Source organism: Heterodontus francisci, chromosome 1 (assembly GCF_036365525.1).
Source record: "Heterodontus francisci isolate sHetFra1 chromosome 1, sHetFra1.hap1, whole genome shotgun sequence".
Lineage (NCBI taxonomy): Eukaryota > Metazoa > Chordata > Chondrichthyes > Heterodontiformes > Heterodontidae > Heterodontus > Heterodontus francisci.
Window position 1 is genome coordinate 44,418,911 of NC_090371.1, and position 22,893 is coordinate 44,441,803.

At 45.0% G+C, this 22,893-nt stretch overlaps 1 protein-coding gene across 2 annotated transcripts in view; it reads right to left on the reverse strand.

Annotated features, from left to right (window-relative positions):
- letm1 (leucine zipper-EF-hand containing transmembrane protein 1) overlaps positions 1 to 22,893 on the reverse strand; it is a 126,460-nt gene that overhangs the window by 34,807 nt on the left and 68,760 nt on the right. For both annotated transcript variants that reach the window (XM_068029783.1, XM_068029774.1), the window contains exon 10: positions 21,149 to 21,304. In XM_068029783.1, the coding sequence (XP_067885884.1) occupies positions 21,149 to 21,304 (156 nt within the window). The remainder of the gene's footprint in view (positions 1 to 21,148; positions 21,305 to 22,893) is intronic.

Below are 22,893 nucleotides of genomic sequence, written 5' to 3' on the forward strand. Positions count from 1 at the left end.
GCAGTTAATAAAGCATATGGGATCCTAGACTTTATAAATAGAAGCAGAGTGTCCAAAAGCCAGAAAGTTTTGTTAAACCTATGTAAAATACTAGTGCAGCCCCAGCTGGAGAACCATGTCCACACTTTAGAAAGGATCTGAAACTTTGGAGAGGGTACAGAAGAGATTTACTAGAATGGTTCCAGAGATGAGGGATTACAATTGTGTGAATAGACTGGAGAAGCTGTGGTTGTTCTCCTTAAAGCAGAAAAAGGTTAAGAATATAAAATAAAAACAGCAAGTGCTTGAAATACTCAGCAGGTCAGAAAGCATCTGTGGAGAGAGAAGCAGAGTTACCGTTTCAGGTCTGTGACTTTTCATCAGAACTGGCAAAAGTTATAAAAGAATTAGGTTTCAAGCAAGTGAAAGGGTGCAGGGGTGGCGGGAGAGGGGGGGCTTTGGTGGGGAAAGAGAACAAAAGGGAAAGTGTGTGAAAGGGCAGAGGACAGGAGAGATTAAATAAAGATTGAGTTCAACAATTTCAGAACATGACTGGGCCTATTTTTATATTTTTTCATTATTTTGTTTTTTAACCATGTGCCTTTTTTCATGTGGACAGAGGTGCTCTTACTCAGCCATCAACACTCTCTCTGGACTAATGCTTTGACTTTCACCGCAAGCATTAACACTTTCTTTGCCTTTATCCCATGACAGAGTTCTAATGAAAGGTCACAGACCCGAAATGTTAATGCTGCTTCTCTCCCCACAGAGGTGCCTAACCTGCTGAGTATTTCCAGCACTTTGTTTTTATTCCAGATTTCCAGCATCTGCAGTATTTTTCTTTTATTTTAAGGCTAAGAATATATTTAACAGAGGTGTTTAAAATCATGAAGGGTTTAGATAAATAATTTTTACCACAGCTGATGGGTCAATAACAAAAGTTCGCAGATTGGCAAAAGAACCAGAGGTGACACGAGGAAAAATATTTTTTATGCAATGAGTGGTTAGGATTTGGATATGTACTGCATAATAGGACACCTATGCAGTCATATTCAGCTGGCCTCAGACACCGGAAACATCAGAGGAATGTATGATGGCATGAAGAGAGCTCTTGGGCCAACCATCAAGAAGATCACCCCCCTCAAATCTAAATCGGGGGACAAAATCACTGACCAACGCAAACAGATGGACCGCTGGGTTGAGCACTACCTAGAACTGTACTCCAGGGAGAATGCTGTCACTGAGACTGCCCTCAATGCAGCCCAGCCTCTACCAGTCATGGATGAGCTGGACATACAGCCAACCAAATCGGAACTCAGTGATGCCATTGATTCCCTAGCCAGCGGAAAAGCCCCTGGGAAGGACAGCATTACCCCTGAAATAATCAAGAGTGCCAAGCCTGCTATACTCTCAGCACTACATGAACTGCTATGCCTGTGCTGGGACGAGGGAGCAGTACCCCAGGACATGCGCGATGCCAACATCATCACCCTCTATAAAAACAAAGGTGACCGCGGTGACTGCAACAACTACCGTGGAATCTCCCTGCTCAGCATAGTGGGGAAAGTCTTTGCTCGAGTCGCTCTGAACAGGCTCCAGAAGCTGGCCGAGCGCGTCTACCCTGAGGCACAGTGTGGCTTTCGTGCAGAGAGATCGACTATTGACATGCTGTTCTCCCTTCGTCAGATACAGGAGAAATGCCGTGAACAACAGATGCCCCTCTACATTGCTTTCATTGATCTCACCAAAGCCTTTGACCTCGTCAGCAGACGTGGTCTCTTCAGACTACTAGAAAAGATCGGATGTCCACCAAAGCTACTAAGTATCATCACCTCATTCCATGACAATATGAAAGGCACAATTCAACATGGTGGCTCCTCATCAGAGCCCTTTCCTATCCTGAGTGGTGTGAAACAGGGCTGTGTTCTCGCACCCACACTTTTTGGGATTTTCTTCTCCCTGCTGCTTTCACATGCGTTCAAATCCTCTGAAGAAGGAATTTTCCTCCACACAAGATCAGGGGGCAGGTTGTTCAACCTTGCCCGTCTAAGAGCGAAGTCCAAAGTACGGAAAGTCCTCATCAGAGAACTCCTCTTTGCTGACGATGCTGCTTTAACATCTCACACTGAAGAATGCCTGCAGAGTCTCATCGACAGGTTTGCGTCTGCCTGCAATGAATTTGGCCTAACCATCAGCCTCAAGAAAACGAACATCATGGGGCAGGATGTCAGAAATGCTCCATCCATCAATATTGGCGACCACGCTCTGGAAGTGGTTCAAGAGTTCACCTACCTAGGCTCAACTATCACCAGTAACCTGTCTCTAGATGCAGAAATCAACAAGCGCATGGGTAAGGCTTCCACTGCTATGTTCAGACTGGCCAAGAGAGTGTGGGAAAATGGCGCACTGACACGGAACACAAAAGTCCGAGTGTATCAGGTCTGTGTCCTCAGTACCTTGCTCTACGGCAGCGAGGCCTGGACAACGTATGCCAGCCAAGAGCGACGTCTCAATTCATTCCATCTTCGCTGCCTTCGGAGAATACTTGGCATCAGGTGGCAGGACTATATCTCCAACACAGAAGTCCTTGAAGCGGCCAACATCCCCAGCTTATACACACTACTGAGTCAGCGGCGCTTGAGATGGCTTGGCCATGTGAGCCGCATGGAAGATGGCAGGATCCCCAAAGACACATTGTACAGCGAGCTCGCCACTGGTATCAGACCCACCGGCCGTCCATGTCTCCGTTATAAAGACGTCTGCAAACGCGACATGAAATCGTGTGACATTGACCACAAGTCGTGGGAGTCAGTTGCCAGCATTCGCCAGAGCTGGCGGGCAGCCATAAAGACAGGGCTAAATTGTGGCGAGTCGAAGAGACTTAGTAGTTGGCAGGAAAAAAGACAGAGGCGCAAGGGGAGAGCCAACTGTGCAACAGCCCCAACAAACAAATTTCTCTGCAGCACCTGTGGAAGAGCCTGTCACTCCAGAATTGGCCTTTATAGCCACTCCAGGCGCTGCTTCACAAACCACTGACCACCTCCAGGCGCGTATCCATTGTCTCTCGAGATAAGGAGGCCCAAAAAGAAAGAAAAAAAAAAAAAAAAAAAGAAACAGGTTCAATAGTAGCCTTCAAAAGGGAATTGGATAAAAGAAGAAAAATTTGCACAGATATGGGGAAAGAGTGGCACTAACTGGATTGCTCTTGGCTAGCACAGAGTCAATGGGCTGAATGGCTGCCGTTGCTGCATCCTATGTAAAATATATATTTTGTAATCCTGGACAATCAAAACAGGACAAAGATTAATACCCATTAAGAGTCAGAATTCCTATGAGAGGGTATAATGATACTCCATCACATAGGTAGAGTAGGCCATTCAGCCCCTTCAGCTTGTTCCACCATTCAAATAGATCATGTCTGATTTTTATCTCAACTCCATTTAGCCATCTTATTTTCACATTCCTTAGTAGCCTTGCCCAATAAAAATCTATAAGCCTGTTAGAAGGATTGTCTTTTTAAATAGACGCATGTAGTACAGATTATTGGTTCGACCTCAGCTGGAATATTGTATCCCATCATGGGCACTTTACTTTAGGAAGGATATAAAGGTCTTGGACAGGATCCAGAAGAAATTTACTAGAATCCTACCAAGAGACTTCAGTTGCGTGGGAAAAGTGGAAAACTGGGATTGTTCTCCTTAGAGTTGAGAAGGTTAAAGGAAGATTTCAGAGACATTCAAAATCATGAAAAGTTTTAACTGAGTCAAGAAGGAAAAACAGTTTCCACTTGCAAAAGTGTCAGTAACCAGGGAACACAGATTTGAAGTTATTGGCAAAACAGCCAGGGGAGAGAGGAGACAAGATTTTTGTATGCAGCTGGTTATGATGATTTGGAATACAGTGCTGAAGAGAGTAGTGGAACCAGATTCTATAGTAACTTACAAAAAGGAAATGGATAAATACTTGAAGGTGAAGAATACTGTAAGATTAATGGGAAAGAGTACAGAAGTAGGAATAATTGATAATAGGTCTTCCAAAGAGCTGGCATCCGTCTGTGCTGTAGGATTTTATGATTCTATCAATCTCAGTTTAAAAATTCTTGATCTGGCCTCGGCAGCTTTTTGAGATGGTTCCAGATTTCCACTACCCTTTTTGTGGAAAAGTGCTTCCTAACATGACTCCTGAAATGGCCTGGCTCTAATTTTAAAGTTATGCCCCCTTGTTGTGGACTTCCCCACCAGAGAAATTAATTTCTCTATCTATCCTTTCAACTCCTTTACTCATTCTTAAGCAAATCAATTAGTTTTTTAAAGATTCTTTTAGGGGTAGTATCGCTGGTTCGACCAGCATTTGCTGCCCATCCCTAATTGCCCTCGAGAAGGCGATGGTGTACCTCCATCTTGAACCGCTACAGTCCATCTGGTATAGGTACATCCTCAGTGCTGTTAGGAAGGGAATTCTAGGATTTTGACCCAGTGACAGTGAAGGAACGACTATACAGTTCCAAGCCAGTATGGTGTGTGGATTGGAGGAAAACGTGCAGGCGGTGGTGTTCCCATACACCTACTGCCCTCATCCTTCGAGGCGGGAGGGGTCACAGGTTTGGAATATGCTGTCAAAGGAGCCTTAGCGAGTTGCTGCAGTACATCTTGTATATGCTGCACACTACTGCCACTGTGCAATGGTGGTGGAGGGAGTAAATGTTGAAGGTGGTGGATGGGGTGCCAAAGCTGCTGCTTTGTCCTGAATGGTGCCGAGCTTAGAGTGTTGTGGAAGCTGCACTCATCCAGGCAAGTGGACAGTATCCCATCACACTCCTGCCTTGTGCCTTTTGTATGGTGGACAGTCTTTGGGAAGTCAGGGAGTGAGTTACTTGCTACAGAATTCCCAGCTTATGGCCACAGTATTGATATAGCTGGCCCAGTTACATTTCTGGTCAAAGGTAACTGTCAAGATGTTGATGGTGGGGGTTTCAGCGATGACAATGTCACTGATGTCAAGGGGAGATGGTTAGATTCTCTCTTCTTGGAGATCACCCTTTAATCTTCTATATTCAAGTGAATACAAGCCCAGTCTATACAATAAAAGCAAAATACTGCAGATGGTGGAAATCTGAAATAAAAATACAAAGTGCTGAAGAGTCATATCCAACTCGAAACATCAACTCTGTTTCTCCACAGATGTTGCCAGACCAGCTGAACATTTTCAGCACTTTATTTTTATCCCAAGTCTATACAACCTGTCTTCAATTTAATCATTTTAGCCTGCTAAATCAGCACTATATCCCCTCCAAAGCCAGTATATCATTCCTGTGGTGTCATGCCCAGAACTGAATGCAGAACTCGAAATAAAGGTCCAACCACAGGTATATACAACTGTAGTATAACTTACACTCTTTTGTACGTCAGTCCTCTTATGATATAGTACCACAAAAACATTACAGCACAAAAGGAAGCCACTCAACCCACGTGTCCGTGCCAGCCGAAAGAAAAACTAGCCGCCCAAACTAATCCCACCTTCCAGCACCTGGTCCATAGCCTTGCTGGTTACAGCACTTTAGATGCATGTCTAGGTACCTTTTAAAAGAATTGAGGGTTTCTGCCTCCACCACCATTCCTGACAGTGAATTCCAGACACCCACTGCCCTCTGGGTGAAAAAGTTTTTCCTCATGTCCCCTCTAATCCTTCTACCAATCACCTTAAATCTGTGCCCCCTGGTAATTGACCTCTCTGCTAAGGGAAACAGGTTCTTCCTGTCTACTCGATCTAGGCCCCTCAGAATTTGGTACACCTTTATTAAGTCACCCTTCAGCCTCCTCTGCTCTGAGGAAAACAACCCGAGCCTATCCAATCTTTCCTCATAGCTGCAACTTTCAAGCTTTGGTAACATTCTTGCAAATCTCCTCTGTACTGTCTCCAGATCAATTATGTCCTTTCTGTCACGTGACCAGAACTGTACACAATACTCCAACTGTGGCCTAACCAGTGTTTTATACAGTTCCAGCATTACATCCCTGCTTTTGAATTCTATACCTCGGCCAATAAAGGAAAGCATTCCATATGCCTTCTTCACTCTATCTACCTGTCCTGCCACCTTCAGGGACCTGTGGATATGCACTCCAAGGTGTCTCACTTCTTCTGCCCCTCTCAATATCTTCCTGTTTGTAATGTATCCCCTCGCTTTATTTGCCCTCCCCAAATGCATTACCTCATGCTTTTCTGGATTGAATTCCATTTGCCACTTTTCCGACCAAACCACTAACATCTTTCTGGAGTCTATGGCTATCCTCTTCACTCTCAACTACACGACCAATTTTTGTGTCATCAGCAAATTTCCCAATCATGCTTCCCACATTCAAGTCCAAATCATTAATTTATACCGCAAACAGCAAGGGACCCAACACTGAATCCTGTGGAATGCCACTGGAAACCACTTTCCATTCACAAAAACATCTGTCGACTACTACCCTTTGTTTCCTATTACTGAGCCAATTCTGGATCCAATCTGCCACATTCCCCTGTATCCCACAGGCTTTCATTTTACTGACAGTCTGCCATGTGGGACCTTGTCAAATGCCTTACTAAAGTCCATGTAGACCATATCCACTGCACTACCCTCATCAATCCTTCTTGTTACTTCCTTAAAAAACTCAATTAAATTAGTAAGCATGACCTTCCCTTAAGAAATCCATATTGACCACCCCTGATTAATCCATGCTTTTCTTAGTGGCAGTCAGCCTATAATTATTTAGCCTATCCCTTGCACCTTTTTAAACGATGGTACAATGTTCACAGACTCCAATTGTCTGGTACCTCGCCTGCATCTAGTGAGGATTTGAAGATGATCCTCAGCGCATCTGCTATTTCCTCCCTGACTTCCTTTAACAACCTGGGATGCAATCCATCTGGCCCTGGCAATTTATCCACTTTCAAGGATGTCAGACCCTCGAGTACTTCCTCTCTATTATGCTGATTGTAGTTCAAGAGGATGAGTGCGAAATATTAGATACAATGTCTACATCAACAAAAAACTCATTATGAACCCTGCCCACATCATCTGCATCCACGCATAAATTCCCTTGTATATCTCTGAAAGGCCCTTATCCTCTTGCTCTTAATGTACTGATAAAACATCTTTGGGTTTTCCTCAATTTTATCTGCCAATAATTTTTCATATTCTCTCTTTGCTTTTCCAATTTCCTTTTTTTTTTTTAAGGCCAATATTCCATTAACCTCCATAATTCTTGCACATTGCGCATAGAACACTCAACCTCCCACACAGAGCCATAGAGCACTCAATCTCTCAGAGAATTCCCAATATCAGCCGTGTCACTGAATAGGGAGAGCAATGCAGAGCAGTGTAATGAGCTAGACAGCTGTTAAGCATCTTCAGAGGTTGCCCACCATCAACAGCACTTACAGACAATTAAAGTTATCTATATAGTTTTGGTCTGGGAAAAATGCACACGCTGGAAGATATGAAGAGAAGGATTTAGAAAACAGGTAGTGAGTAGGAGGAGATTATAGAGGAGAATTTGCATACATATAAACAAAATGCCAGATATATGGAGAGATATACACCTAACGTTGATGCGTAGATATCTTTGCCATTTCTCAAACTGTGACAGCATGGAAAAATAAGAAAAGTGGCTGAAATGGCTCATATTTTGCTCAACGTCATTAAATTTCCCACATCTACAGTTATTGTAACAACTTCGGATGTTACTGATGCACTGTACTAACAGACAACTCAAAGGCAAGAACAAATAGGGAGGCCATTCAGTGTAAACTATTTGTTTTTGATGTGCTTTTGCTGCACAATTAAAACTTAGTTTCAAAGCATTAAAAGTTTATTAATATTGATTGAATGCATATTCTTGTAAATAATGCATGTTACTAGAGAGTTTAACATTGGAATAAAGCACTTGTAACTGAAATACATTGATATAGTTTTGCAAAATGTTTTTAAATTTCTAAGTCTTGTTCAAATTTTCAGTCGAGATATGTATTTATTTGTAACAATTCACTGAAAGCTATGAATCATTTTTGTAATAAAACATTCTTTGGAGTGTGTTTGACTCTTCTAGTTGTGACCTCTACTGGGGCACTCAATGGGTAAAAGGCTGTGCCACAAATATTGCCCTCGCGAAGAGAAGCCTCCTACAGAGACAGGCTACATTGCTTAACTCCAGCACCTGGGAGCACAGTATCTTCTGCTTCAGTTGGCTCCTCTATGTCAAGGTCCAGTCCTTCAGTCATGACATAGTCATGCTGCCCCATTCAAGCACCTGAAGCAACTCTTCAGTACCCCTCACATGAGGGGCCTCTCAACAGCTTGCCTGGTGGTCATGTGCACCTGATTGAACCGGAGGAGAGGAACAGTCTGCAGGACTCAAAAAGGTGTCATCAGCCACAACACTGATTATCTATCTTCCATGAGGTCCCATCGCCAAACGTGCACGCAATGTATGCACAGTGACAGATGCTTGGATGCTGCATGCTCACATGCACAATGTGCAGCTGGGCATCACAGACCACTTGGTAGCCCTTTCTGTTTATGTAGCTTTGCAGACGCTTAAGGGGAGCCTTCAGCGCCATATGTGCTCCAGCAATCACAGCCAGCACTCTCTAGAGAAGCCACCACTTCTGTAGAAAATTAATGCCTTCAGCCTTTGCTCCAATATGGGCATGCCAAATTTAACGAACTCCTCAGCCCTATGGAAATTTTATCAGTTACCTGCCAAATGCAGGCTCCTCGCTTAATCCTGCAAAGGTAGATGCCTTGGAAGGATCTAGACACCCAAAAGCGGAGGGTTGTGGTCACCTATATTTCTACAGTCAAGGCTCTGCTACATGGGGATAGTGGTTTAAGTCATCTTGGTGTAAGTCACACAGTCTGTCAATGGCAACCTTTAGAGCTGAACAGCAAGAGGTATCTCTTGGAATTTCAAATCAAGGCTCATACATTCTGGGACAGGTAATTTCATATGGGGTGCTGTCTCCAGCAGTGGCACGTCACTCTTTGGGCCTCCTGTCTCTGGTTTTCTTCATCCTATTACTCCATCATATTATAAAGCAGGGGTCCTGAGTTGATGTTCCTCAATTCTGCATGACAGATATATTTCCTGACAATGGTCATTATTCCACTAGGAACTGAAGCCCTCACTAAAATCCCTTCCCATCAATAACAGAAAGAAAAGACTTGCGTTTATATAGCGCCTTTCATGACAACTGGAAGTTCCAAAGTGCTTTACAGTCACTGAAGTATTTTTAAAATGTACTAACTGTTGTAGGAAACCCGACAGCCAAGTTCCACACAGCAATGTGATAATTGTCAGATAATCTGTTTTTGTGATGTTGATTAAGGGAAAAATATTGGCCACACCAGGGATAAGTCCCCTGCTCTTCTTCGAAATAGTGCGATGAGATATTTTGTATCCACCTGATAGAGCAGAAGGGGCCTCGGTTGAATATCTCATCCGAAAGACAGCATCTCTGACAGTGCAGCACTCCCTCAGTACTGCACTGCACATCAGTCTAGATTATTATGCTCAAGTCGAACCAGTCCCACTGGGTGGGACATGTCACCACATGCCTGGCACCAGAGTCCCAAAGCAGCTGTTTTACTCAGAACTTGGTCACAGCAGGCAATGCCCAGGAGGACAATGGAAACAATTTCGATATGTCCTCAAAGCACCCCTGAAGAAATCAAACACATCCGTCGTGGAAGTCCCTGGCTCATGACTATCTAAGACAGACTTAAGTCCTGGAGCGGAGGCGAAAGCGCAACCAACTGAGTCATGGCTGACACAAAATGTGATACAATTCTAAAGGGGGTGCAGGAACAGAGAGATCTGGGGGTTTATGTGCACAAATCACTGAAGGGGGCAGGGCAGGTTGAAAAAGCGGCTTATAAAAGTATATGGGATCCTGGGCTTTATAAATAGAGACAGAGTACAAAAGCAAGGAAGTTATGGAGCACCTTATAAAAACACTGGTTCAGCCTCAACTGAAGTAGTGTGTCCAATTCTGGGCACCACACTTTTGGAAGGATGTAAAGGTTTTTAAGAGAGGGTACAGAAAAAGAATGGTTCCAGGGATGAGCGACTTCAGTTACATGAATAGATGGGAGAAGCTGGGGCTGTTCTCCTTAGAGAAGGCTGAGAGGAGATTTGATAACAGGTGTTCAAAATCATGAGGGGTCTGGACAGAGTAAATAGGGAGAAACTGTACCCACTGCTGGAAGGGGTGATAACCAGAGGACATCGATTTATGATTGGCAAAAGAACCAGTGGCGACAGGAAGGAAAACTTGTTTTTTTTTCTACGCAGTTAGTGGTTAGGATCTGGAATGCACTGCCTGAGCATGTGGCGGAGGCAGATTCAGTCACAGATTTCAAAAGGGAACTGGATAATTGCCCAAAGAGAAAAAAGATGTGCAAGTCTACGGGGAAAAGGTGGGGGAGTGGGACGAGTGGAGATGCTCTTGCAGAGTGCCAGCATGGACAGGACAGGCCGAATGCCCTCCTTCTGTGCTATAACCATTCTACGATTCTATGTGATACTCTCATTTCTGGCTGACTGGGATAGGATAAAACAGGGATCAAATCAGATATCTCAGTACAAAAGCAAAATATGGCAGACGCTGGAAATCTGAAAGAAAAACAGAAAATGCTGGAAATGCTCAGGTCAAGCAGCATCTTTCAGGTGATGTCCTGTCAGAACTGTTCTGACAGAAGGCCATGGACTTGAAACATTAACTCTGCTTCTCTCTCCACAGATGCTCCCTGGCCTGCTGAGTATTTCCAGCATTTTCTGTAGCCATAATACCACATTGTATTTACCCACTAAGCCAATGTGAAGCACCACACAACTGATTCTGTAAACATTTTCAGTTAAAATTGTGGTTCTGTTGTTCGATAGTTGAATTTCATCGATCTGGAATACATATTTTCAGAATATACTCACTAGCATAGTGCAATAACCAACACACTTAATATGGCTAGGCAAAGGAAGTTCAGAAACTAATCCCCAGAATTTGTTGCCATTCCCTATATGCCCTTGAAAAGGTAATCCGCCTTCTTGAACCCCTGCAGTCCATGTAGTGTAGGCACACCCACAGTGCTACTGGGGAGGAAGAGCCAGGATTATGTCCCAGGGACTGAAGCAACAGCAATATTGCTCCCAGTCAGGATGGTGCGTGACTTGAAGGGGAACTTGCAGGTGGTGGTGTTCCCATGCTTCTGCTGTCCTGGTCCTGCTCGGTGGTAGAAGTTGTGTTTCAAACATGATGTCGAAAGAGTCTGGCTGAATTGCTGCAGTGCATCTTGTAAATGGTACACACTGCTGCAAATGTGTGCTGGTGGTGGAGGAAGTGAAGGCTTAAGGTGGGAGATGCAGTGTCAATTAAGCAAGCTGCTTTGCTCTGGATGGTATTAAGCTTCTTGAGTATTGTTGGAGCTGCACTCATCTAAGCAAGTGGAGAGTATTGCATCACATTTCAGCCTTGTGGATAGGCTTTGGGGAGCCAGGAGATGAGTTACTTGCCACAGAGTTCCCAGCCTCTGCCCTGCTCTGATACCAATAGTATTTATATGGCGTGTCCAGTTAAATATTTGGTCAATGGTTTCCCCATGGTTGTTGATTGTGAGGAATTCAGCCACAGTAATGCTGTTGAATGTCACGGGGAGATGGTTAGATTCTCTTGTTGGAGATGGCTATTGCCTAGCAGTTGTGTTATTTGCCACTCATCAGCCCAAGCCTGAATGTTGCGCAGGTCTTGTTGCACGTGGGAACTCACTGCTTCAGCATCTGAAAGGTTGCGAATGGTACTGAACATTGTGTAATCGTCAGCAAACATACTCACTTCTGATCTTATGATGGAGGGAGGGTCATTGATAAAGCAACTGAAGATGCTTGGGCCTAGAACCTTCCCTGAGGAACTCCTGCAGCTGAGATGATTGGCCTCCAACAAACACAACATATTCCTTTGTACCAAGTATGACTCCAACCAATGGAGAACATCCTCCCCCCCCCAATTCCTATTGACTTCAATTTTGCTAGAGCTCCTTGATGGCACACTCGGTCAAATGTTGCCTTGATGTCACAGGCAGTCACTCTCACCTCATCTTTTGAATTCAGCTCTTTTGAGCAAGTCTGGACCAAGGCTGTAAGGAGGTCTTTAATAATGGTATGGCAGGGCAGCTCGGCCAAGTGGAATGTACATCCTGCGGTATGTGGGAAGACATGGACGCACCACGTTTCCTAGATGAGCACATCTGCAGGACCTGTCACCAGCTGCAGAAGCTTGAGCTCTGAGTTTTGGAACTCAAGCAGTGGCTGGAAGCACTGTTGTGCATCCGAGAGGTGGAGGACTACGTGGCTAGCACATTTAGGGAGGCGGTCACAACACAGATTTGGAGCACGCAGGCAGAGAGGGAATGGGTGACCGCCAGGCAGTCCAAGAGAACCAAGCAGGTAGTGCAGGAGTTCTGAGAGTCTATCTTGCTTGCTAATCGGTTTTCCAATTTGGAAACTGGTGAAGACGATGATTCCTCAGGGGTGTGCAGCCAGAGCACAGTTTGTGGCACCACTGGTGGCTCAGCTGCACAGGATGGGAGGAAGAAGAGTGGAAGAGCCATAGCGATGGAGGATTTGATAGTCAGGGGATCAGACAGGCGTTTCTGCAGCAGTAAATGTGACTCCATGATGGTGTATTGCCTCTCTGGTGCCAGGATCAAGTATGTCATGGAGCGGCAACAGGACATCATCCTGGAGTAGGGTGCACAGCCGGAGGTTGTGATCTACATTGGTACCAATGACATAGGTAGGAAGAGGGGAGAGGCCCTGAAAGCAAATTTTAGGGAATTAAGAAGGAAATTAAAAAAACAGAAACTCAAGAGCAGTAATCTCCGGATTACTCCCAGTGCCATGTGCTAGTGAGCACAGTAACAGGAGGATTGATCGAATGAACACGTAGCTGGAGAATTGGTGCAAGAGGGAGGGCATTAGATTTGAGGCATTGGGACCAGTTTTGGGCATAGGACCAGTACAAGATGGTTCTGAACAGGACCAGAACGAATATCCTTGCAGGGAGATTTGCTAGAGCTGTTGGGGAGAATTTAAACTAGCTTGTCAGGAGGTGGAAACCTGAGGGGTAGCTCAAATTGGAAGGAAGTAAAGCTGGTAACAGGAAGTAGAAAAGTAGCAAGTGATATTAGAAGGCAGGTGAAACAAAGGTGAGCATCAACTAGGCTTAGAATGCAGAATAATGTCTAGACGACAAGGTTAAGGGTACTGCACCTGAATGCAAGCTGCTTTCGCAACAAGGTACAAATAGATGCAAATGGGTATGATCTAATTGCCATTACAGAAACGTGGCTACAGGGTGGCCAAGACTGGGAACTGAATATTCAAGAATATTCAACATTTAGGAAGGACAGGCAAAAATGAAAAGGAGGTGGTATTGTACTGATAAGAAGGGATGGGATCAGTACATTAGCAAGGGAGGATCTCAGATTAGAAGAATAAAATGTGGAATCTGTTTGGGTGAAGCTAAGGAGCAGCAAACATTGGTAGAAGTTGTTTATAGCAGTGGTGGTGTGGGCCATGGTATTAATCAGGAGATTAAAGAAGCATGGAGCATGGGTAAAACATTAATCATGGATGACTTCAATCTGCAAATAGACTGGGTAAACCTAATGAGCACTAGTGCTGTGGATTGTATAAAATTAAAAGAAAAGTAACATAGGAGGCCTACAAAGTTGCCAGAAATAGTAGTAAACCTGAGGATTGGGAGGATTTTAGAATACAGCAAAGGAGGACCAAGAAACTGATAAAGGAAGGGAGAATAGAATATGAATGTAAACTAGCAAAAAACATAAAAACGGACTATACAAGCTTCTATAGATATGTAAAAAGGAAACGTTTGGCTAAGACAAATGTGGGTCCATTACAGGCAGAGTCAGGAGAATTTATAATGGGCAATAGAAAATGGCAGAGAAACTAAATGGTTATTTTGTGTCTGTCTTCACTGCGGAAGATGCAAGAAATCTCCCAGAATTAGAGATCCAAGGGACTAGGGAGAATGAGGAATTGAAGGAAATTAGTATTAGTAAGAAGGTTGTATTGGAGTAATTAAATGGGGCTGAAGGTTGATAAACACCCCCCAGGACCGAATATTCTACATCCCAGAGTGTGGAAAGACGGAGCTATGGAGATAGTGTATGGGTGATCATCATCCAGAATCTATAGAACTTTGTAACAGTTCCTGCAAATTGGAAGGCAGCAAATGGCACCCCACTATTTAAGAAGGGAGGGAGAGAGAAAACAGGGAACTACAGACCTGTTAGCTTTACATCAGAAGCAGGGAAAATGTTAGAATCTATTCTAAAGGACGTGATAAATGGACACTTGGATAATAATGATCTGATTGGACATAGTCAAAATGGATTTACAAATTGGAAATCTTGTTTGACGAACCTGTTGCAGTTTTCTGGAGGATGTTACCAATAGAATTTTTTATTTTATTTAGAGATACAGCACTGAAACAGGCCCTTCGGCCCACCGAGTCTGTGCCGACCATCAACCATCTATTTATACTAATCCTACTCTAATTCCATATTCCTACCACATCCCCACCTGTCCCTACCACCTACCTATACTAGGAGCAATTTATAAAAGCCAATTTACCTATCAACCTGCAAGTCTTTGGCTGTGGGAGGAAACCGGAGCACCCGGAGAAAACCCACGCAGACACAGGGAGAACTTGCAAACTCCACACAGGCAGTACCCAGAATTGAACCCGGGTCGCTGGAGCTGTGAGGCTGTGGTGCTAACCACTGCGCCGTCAAAATAAAGGGGATTTGTTGGACATAGTATACTTGGATTTTCAGAAGACTTTTGATAAAGTCCCCAACAGGAGGTTGGTTAGCAAAATTAGAGTACATGGAATAAGAGGTAATATTCTGGCATGGATTAAGGATTGGTTAACAGGCAGAAAACAGACAGTAGGAATAAATGGGTCATTCTTGCACTGGCAGGCTGTGATTAGTGGGGTACCACAAGGATTAGTATTTGGGACCCCAGCTGTTCACAATACATATCAATGATTTGGATGCGGGGACCAAATGTAATATTTCCAAGTTCACGGATGACACAAAACTAGGTGGGAACATGTGTGGTGAGGAAGATGCAAAGCAGCTTCAAGGGGATTTGGACAGACTTAGTGAATGGGCACAAACATGGCAAATGGAATATAATATGGAAAAATGTGAGGTTATTCACTTTGGTAGGAGGAACAGATGGGCAGACTATTATTTAAATGGTAAGAGATTAGAAAGTGCAGATGTACAAAGGGACCTGGGTGTCCTCATCAATAACTCACTGAAAGCTAACATGCAGGTGCAACAAGCAATTAAGGCGGCTAATGGTACGTTATCCTTGATCGCAAGAGGATGTGAGTGCAGGAGTGGGGAAGTCTTGCTTCAATTGTACAGAACGGGGCAGCACAGTGGCAAGCACTGCAGCCTCACAACTCCAGCGACCCGGGTTCAATTCTGGGTACTGCCGAAGTGGAGTTTGCAGGTTCTCCGTGTCTGCGTGGGTTTTCTCCGGGTGCTCCGGTTTCCTCCCACAGCCAAAAGACTTGCAGGTTGGTAGGTAAATTGGCCATTATAAATTGCCCCTAGTATAGGTAGGTGGTAGGGAAATATAGGGACAGGTGGGGATGTGGTAGGAATGTGGGATTAGTGTAGGATTAGTATAAATGGGTGGTTGATGGTCGGCACAGCCTCGGTGGGCCGAAGGACCTGTTTGAGTGCTGTATCACTAAACTAAACCTTGGTTAGACTGCACCTGGAGTAGTTTTGGTCCCCTTACCTCAGGGAGGATATTATTGACAAAGAGTGAGTGCAATGACAGTTCACCAGACCTGTTCCCGGGATGGCGGGACGGTCATATGAAGAGGGATTGGGTAAACTGGGTCTGGATTCTCTCGGGTTTCAAAGAATGAGAGGTGATCTCATTGAAACCTACAAAATACTGAGAGAGATCGACAGGGTAGATGCAGCTAAGATGTTTCCCCTGGTTGGGGAGTCTAGAACCAGGGAACACAATTTCAAAATAAGGGGGAAGCCATTTAGGACTGAGATGAGGAGAAATTTCTTTACTTAAGAGGGTTGTGAATTGTTGGAATTCTGCACCCGAGGGCTGTGGAAGCTCAGTCATTGAGTATGTTTAAAGTAGAGATCGACAGGTTTCTAAATACCAATGATAGAGATAGAGTGGGAAAAAAGCATTGAAGTGGACGATCAGCCATGATTGTATTGAATGGCGGAGCAGGCTCGATGGGCTGAATGGCCTACTCCTGCAGAGTGGTCCTGGTGGAATCCAAACTGAGCATTGGTGAGTTACTTATTGCTGCATAAAATGCCGCTTGATAGCACTATCAATGATACCTTCCATCACTTTGCTGATAGATTGAGAGTAGGCTGATCGGGCGGTAAATGGGTGGATGGGATTTATCCTGCTTTTTGTGGACAGGACATCTCTGGGCAATTTTCCATATTGTCAGGTGGATGCCAGTGTTGTACTGGAACAGCTTGGCTCGAGGTATGGCTAGTTCTGGAGCACAGTTCTTCAGTACAACAGCCTAAATGTTGTCAGAGAACATAGCCTTTAGTGTATCCGGTGCCTTCTGCCGTTTCTTGATTTCATGCGGAGTAAAGTGACTTGGCTGAAGACTTGCATCTGCTTTGTCGACGACCTCAGAAAGGGGCAGAGATGGACCATCCACTCAATACTTCTGGTTGAAGATGGTTATAAATGCTTCAGCCTTGTCTTCTCTACTGGTGTGCTGGGCTCCCCCACCATTGAGGGGATGTTTGTGGAGCCTCCTCCTCCAGTTAATAGTTTAATAGTCCACCACCATTCACGACTGGATGTAACAGGACTAGAGCTTTGATCTGATCCATTGGTTGTGGGATCACTTTGTTCTGTCCATCATAGGAACATAAGAACAGGAGTAGCCCATTCAGACCCTCGAGCCTGTCCCGCCATTCAATGAGATCATGGCTGATCCGCAGCCTAACTCCATATACCTGCCTTTGGCCCATATCCCTGACCATCTTTGCTTAACAAAAATCTATCTATCTCAGATTTAAAATTAACAACTGCTCTCGCTTCAACTGCTGTTTGTGGGAGTGTGTTCCAAACCTCTACCACCTTTTGCACGAAGAAGTGCTTCCTAACATCTCTCCTGAACGGTCTGGTCCTAATTTTTAGACTATGCCCCCTAGTTTTAGAATCTCCAACCAGTGGAAATAGGTTATCTTCATCTAGCCTGTCTTTTCCTGTTAATATCTTGAAGACTTCAATCAGATCACCCCTTAACCTTCTAAATTCTAGCGAGAACAGGCCTAATTTGTGTAATCTCTCCTCGTAACTTAACCCCTGTAGTCCAGGTATCCTTCTTGTAAACCTACATTGCACTCCCTCCAAGGCCAATATATCCTTCCTGTGTGGTGTGGTGCCCAGAACTGCTCACAGTACTCCAAGTGGTGTCTAACCAGGGTTTTGTGCACCTGCAGTATAACCTCTGTCTATATACTCCAATCCTCTAGATATAAAGGCTAGCATTCCATTAGCCATTTGATTATTTCCTGCACTTGCTCGTGGCATTTTAAAGATCTATGCACCTGAACCCCCCAAGTCTCATTGGACATCCACTGTACTTAACCTCTTCCCATTTAGAAAGTACCCTGCCCTATCCTTTTTTGGTCCAAAATGGATAATCTCACACTTGCCCGCATTGAAATCCATCTGCCACAGTTTTGCCCACTCAACTAGTCTGTCAATATCTCCTTGCAATTTTATGCTATCATCTAGACTGTCTACAATGCCGCCTAACTTTGTATCAGCAAATTTGGATATGACTTACTATGCCATCATCCAAGTCGTTAATGAATAACGTGAATAATTGAGGCCCCAACACAGATCCCTGCGGGACACCACTAGTCACATCCTGCCAATCGGAGTACTTACCCATTATCCCCACTCTGTCGCCTACCACTCAACCAACTTCCTAACCATGTCAATAATTTGCCCTCAAATTATTTGCCCTCAAAATCTTATCCACAGCTGTCACAAAAATTTCTAAATTCACTTGAAAAAGCCCTTCAAAACACTCCCACAGGGGATGCAGAGACCAAGTGGGCCCATATCAGAGACGCCATCTATGAGTCAGCTATGACCACCTATGGCAAACGCGTGAAGCGGAATGCAGACTGGTTTCAATCTCACTTTGAAGAGCTGGAACCTGTCATAGCCGCTAAGCGCATTGCACTGCTGAACTACAAGAAAGCCCGCAGCGAGTTAACATCCGTAGCACTTAAAGCAGCCAGAAGCACTGCACAAAGAACAGCCAGGCGCTGCGCAAATGACTACTGGCAACACCTATGCAGTCATATTCAGCTGGCCTCAGACACCGGAAACATCAGAGGAATGTATGATGGCAAGAAGAGAGCTTTTGGGCAAACCATCAAGAAGATCGCCCCCCTCAAATCTAAATCAGGGGACACAATCACTGACCAACGCAAGCAAATGGACCGCTTGGTTGAGCACCACCTGGAACTGTACTCCAGGGAAAATGTTGTCACTGAGACCACCCTCAATGCAGCCCAGCCTCTGCCAGTCATGGATGAGCTGGACGTACAGCCAACAAAATCGGAACTCAGTAATGCCATTCATTCTCTAGCCAGCGGAAAAGCCCCTGGGAAGGACAGCATTACCCCTGAAATAATCAAGAGTGTCAAGCCTGCTGTACTCTCAGCACTACATGAACTGCTTTGCCTGTGCTGGGACGAGGGAGCAGTACCACAGGACATGCGATACCAATATCATCACCCTCTATAAAAACAAAGGTGACCGCGGTGACTGCAACAACTACCATGGAATCTCCCTGCTCAGCATAGTGGGGAAAGTCTTTGCTCGAGTCGCTTTAAACAGGCTCCAGAAGCTGGCCGAGCGTGTCTACCCTGAGGCACAGTGTGGCTCTCTCTGCTCGAAATCGACCATCGACATGCTGTTCTCCTTTCGTCAGCTACAGGAGAAATGCCGCAAACAACAGATGCCCCTCTACGTTGCTTTCATTGATCTCACCAAAGCCTTTGACCTAGTCAGCAGACGTGGTCTCTTCAGACTACCAGAAAAGATCGGATGTCCACCAAAGCTATTAAGTATCATCACCTCATTCCATGACAATATGAAAGGCACAATTCAGCATAGCGGCACCTCATCAGACCCCTTTCCTATCCTGAGTGGCGTGAAACAAGGCTGTGTTCTCGCACCTACACTGTTTGGGATCTCTCACATGCGTTCAAGTCTTCGGAAGAAGGAATTTTCCTCCACACAAGATCAGGTGGCAGGTTGTTCAACCTTGCCCGCCTAAGAGCAAAGACCAAAGTACGGAAAGTCCTCATCAGGGAATGTCTCTTTGCTGACGATGCTGCATTAACATCTCACACAGAAGAGTGTCTGCAGAATCTCATCGACAGGATTGCGGTTGCCTGCAACAAATTTGGCCTAACCATCAGCCTCAAGAAAATGAATATCATGGGACAGGACGTCAGAAATGCTCCATCCATCAATATCGGCGACCACACTCTGGAAGTGGTTCAAGAGTTCACCTACCTAGGCTCTACTATCACCAGTAACCTGTCTCTCGATGCAGAAATCAACAAGCACATGGGAAAGGCTTCCACTGCTATGTCCAGACTGGCCAAGAGAGTGTGGGAAAATGGCGCACTGACACGGAACACAAATGTCCGCGTGTATCAAGCCTGTGTCCTCAGTACCTTGCTCGATGGCAGCGAGGCCTGGACAACGTATGTCAGCCAAGAGCGACGTCTCAATTCATTCCATCTTCGCTGCCTCCAGAGAATCCTTGGCATCAGGGGGCAGGACCGTATCTCCAACACAGAAGTCCTCGAGGCGGCCAACATCCCCAGCATATACATCCTACTGAGCCAGTGGAGCTTGAGATGGCTTGGCCATGTGAGCCGCACGGAAGATGGCAGGACCCCCAAGGACACATTGTACAGCTAGCTCGCCACTGGTATCAGACCCACTGGCCGTCCATGTCTCCGCTTTAAAGACGTCTGCAAACACGACATGAAGTCCTGTGACATTGATCACAAGTCATGGGAGTCAGTCGCCAGTGATCGCCAGAGCTGGCGGGCAGCCATAAAGCCGGGGCTAAAGTGTGGCGAGTCGAAGAGACTTAGCAGTTGGCAGGAACAAAAGACAGAAGCGCAAGGGGAGAGCCAACTGCGAAACAGCCCCGACAACCAACTTTATCTGCAGCACCTGTGGAAGAGTCTGTCACTCTAGTATTGGCCTTTATAGCTACTCCAGGCGCTGCTCCACAAACCACTGACCACCTGTAGGCGCTGACCCATTGTCTCCCGAGACAAGGAGGCCAAAGAAAGAAGAACTCCATGGCTGGAATTGAAAGCGAATATCAGCAATGGTGCTATGAAACTATTATCGATTGTCGTAAAAACCCATCTGGTTCACTAATGTCTTTTCGGGAAGGAAACTGCTGTCCTTATCGTGTCTGGCCCACATGTGACTCCAAGCCCCAGCAATGTGATTGACTCAATCTCCCTCTGAAATGGCCAAGCAAGCCACTCAGTTGTCAAGGGCAATTAGGAATGGGCAACAAATGCTGGCCTTGCCGGCGCCACCCATATCCCATGAAAGAATGAAAAAAAAACACAATTTGTATTGGCTTTATAGAGATCATGTCAACAAAACCCTTTGAGTGATTTCTGATCAGAAAACAAACTAAATTGTTACAAGGACAGTGTTTACCCACCATGAACAGAATGAAAACAAGTGTAAATGAAGATCAAAATAAAAGCAAAATACTTCGGATACTGGAAATCTGAAATGTAAACAAGAAATGCTGGAACCACTCAGCAGGTCTGGCAGCATCTGTGGAAAGAGAAGCAGAGTTAACGTTTCGGGTCAGTGACCGAAGTTCCGAAGAAGGGTCACTGACCCGAAACTTTAACTCTGCTTCTCTTTCCACAGATGCTGCCAGACCTGCTGAGTGGTTCCAGCATTTCTTATTGTAAATGAAGATCATTGACATGTACATTAAAACATACCTTAATTCCTTCTAATACTGGGGCTGTATCTTTCAAGGTCTCAGAATGCATTGCCAGGTCTACATTAGCCAATTCCTGCTCTGTATCAACAGCAATCTGACTTTGCTTCACATTGACAGCTGCTTCTTCCAGATCTACTGCTGATTCTATTTCTTTCTGTAACACAGAATTGAGAAAAAAAAAAGTGCATTTATATAGTACCGTTCATGATTGCTGAAAGCAGTTGCAACTAATTAGTACTTTTCAAGTATTGTCATGATTGTCACGTAGGAAACACATCAGCCAGGACCACTTGGCTCCAAACCTCATTACAGCCTCGGTCCAAAAACGGACAAAAGAGCTGAATTCAAGAGGTGAGGGAAGAGTGACTGCCTTTGATATCAAGGCAGTATTTGACAGAGTGTAGCATCAAGGAGCCCCAGTAAAACTGAAGTTAATGGGAACCAACAGGGGGTGGGGGGGGCGAAATCTTCACTGGTTGGAGTTATACCTAGCACAAAGGAAAATAATTGCAGTCGTTGAAGGACAATCATCTCAGCCCAGGACATTGCTGTAGGAGTTCCTCAGGGTCATGTCCTCGGCCCAACCTCTTCAGCTGCTTCATCAATGGCCCATCGCGTCTGTGCCGGCCGAAAAATAATCCACCTATTCTAATCCCACCTTCCAGCATTTGGTCCGCAGCCTTGCAGATTATGGCACTTGAGGTGCATATCCAGACTCCTTTTGAATGAGTTGAGGGTCTCTGCCTCAACTATCCTTTCAGGCAGTGAGTTCCAGACCCCCACCACCCTCTGGGTGAAAACATTTTTCCTCAACTCCCCTCTAACTTTTCTACCAATCACTTTCAAACTATGCCCCCTCGTCACTGACCTCTCTTCTAAGGTAAGTAGACCCTTCACCTCCACTCTGTCCAGGCCACTCAAAATTTTGAACATTTCAATCAGATCTCCCCTCAGCCTTCTCTGTTTCAAGGAGAACAACCCCAGCCTATTCAATCTTTCCTCATAGCTGCATTTTTCCAGTCCTGGCAACATTCTCGTAAATCTCCTCTGTACCCTCTCTAGTACAATTACATCCTTTCTGTAATGAGGTGACCAGAACTGCACACAGTACTCAAGTTGTGGCCTAACCAATGAGCTATACAGCATAACCTCCCTGCTCTTATATTCTATACCTTGGCTAATAAAGGAAAGGATTCCATATGCCTTCTTAACCACCTTATCGACCTGTCCTGCTGCCTTGAGGGATCAGTGGACATTCACTCCAAGGTCCCTCACTTCCTCTGCACTTCTCAGCATTTTCCCATTAATCATGTATTCCTTTGCCTTGTTTGACCTCCCCAAATGCATTGCCTCACACTTCTCCGTGTTGAATTCCATTTGCCACTTTTCTGCCCATCTGACCAGGCCATCAACATCCTCCTGTAGCCTACAGCTATCCTTCTCACTATCTACCACACAGCCAATCTTTGGGTTATCTACAAACTTTTTGATCATGCCCGTCAGACAAACCTCACCTGCCAAGACTGAGGTACACATTATTTCGCCACATGAACATTAAAACTTAAAATTGCAAGCCCTGACCGGAAAGACATTTCCATGGTAAGAGACAATGTTGAAACAATGGGGAGTCAGCAGTTGCATCTCCAATACACAGAAGTGGTCGGGCCAGTTTTGGTCACATGACTAGCTGGCTGGAGTTTTTGAATTTGAACTTCCAAAGGATTCGAACTCGGAAAAAGCCGT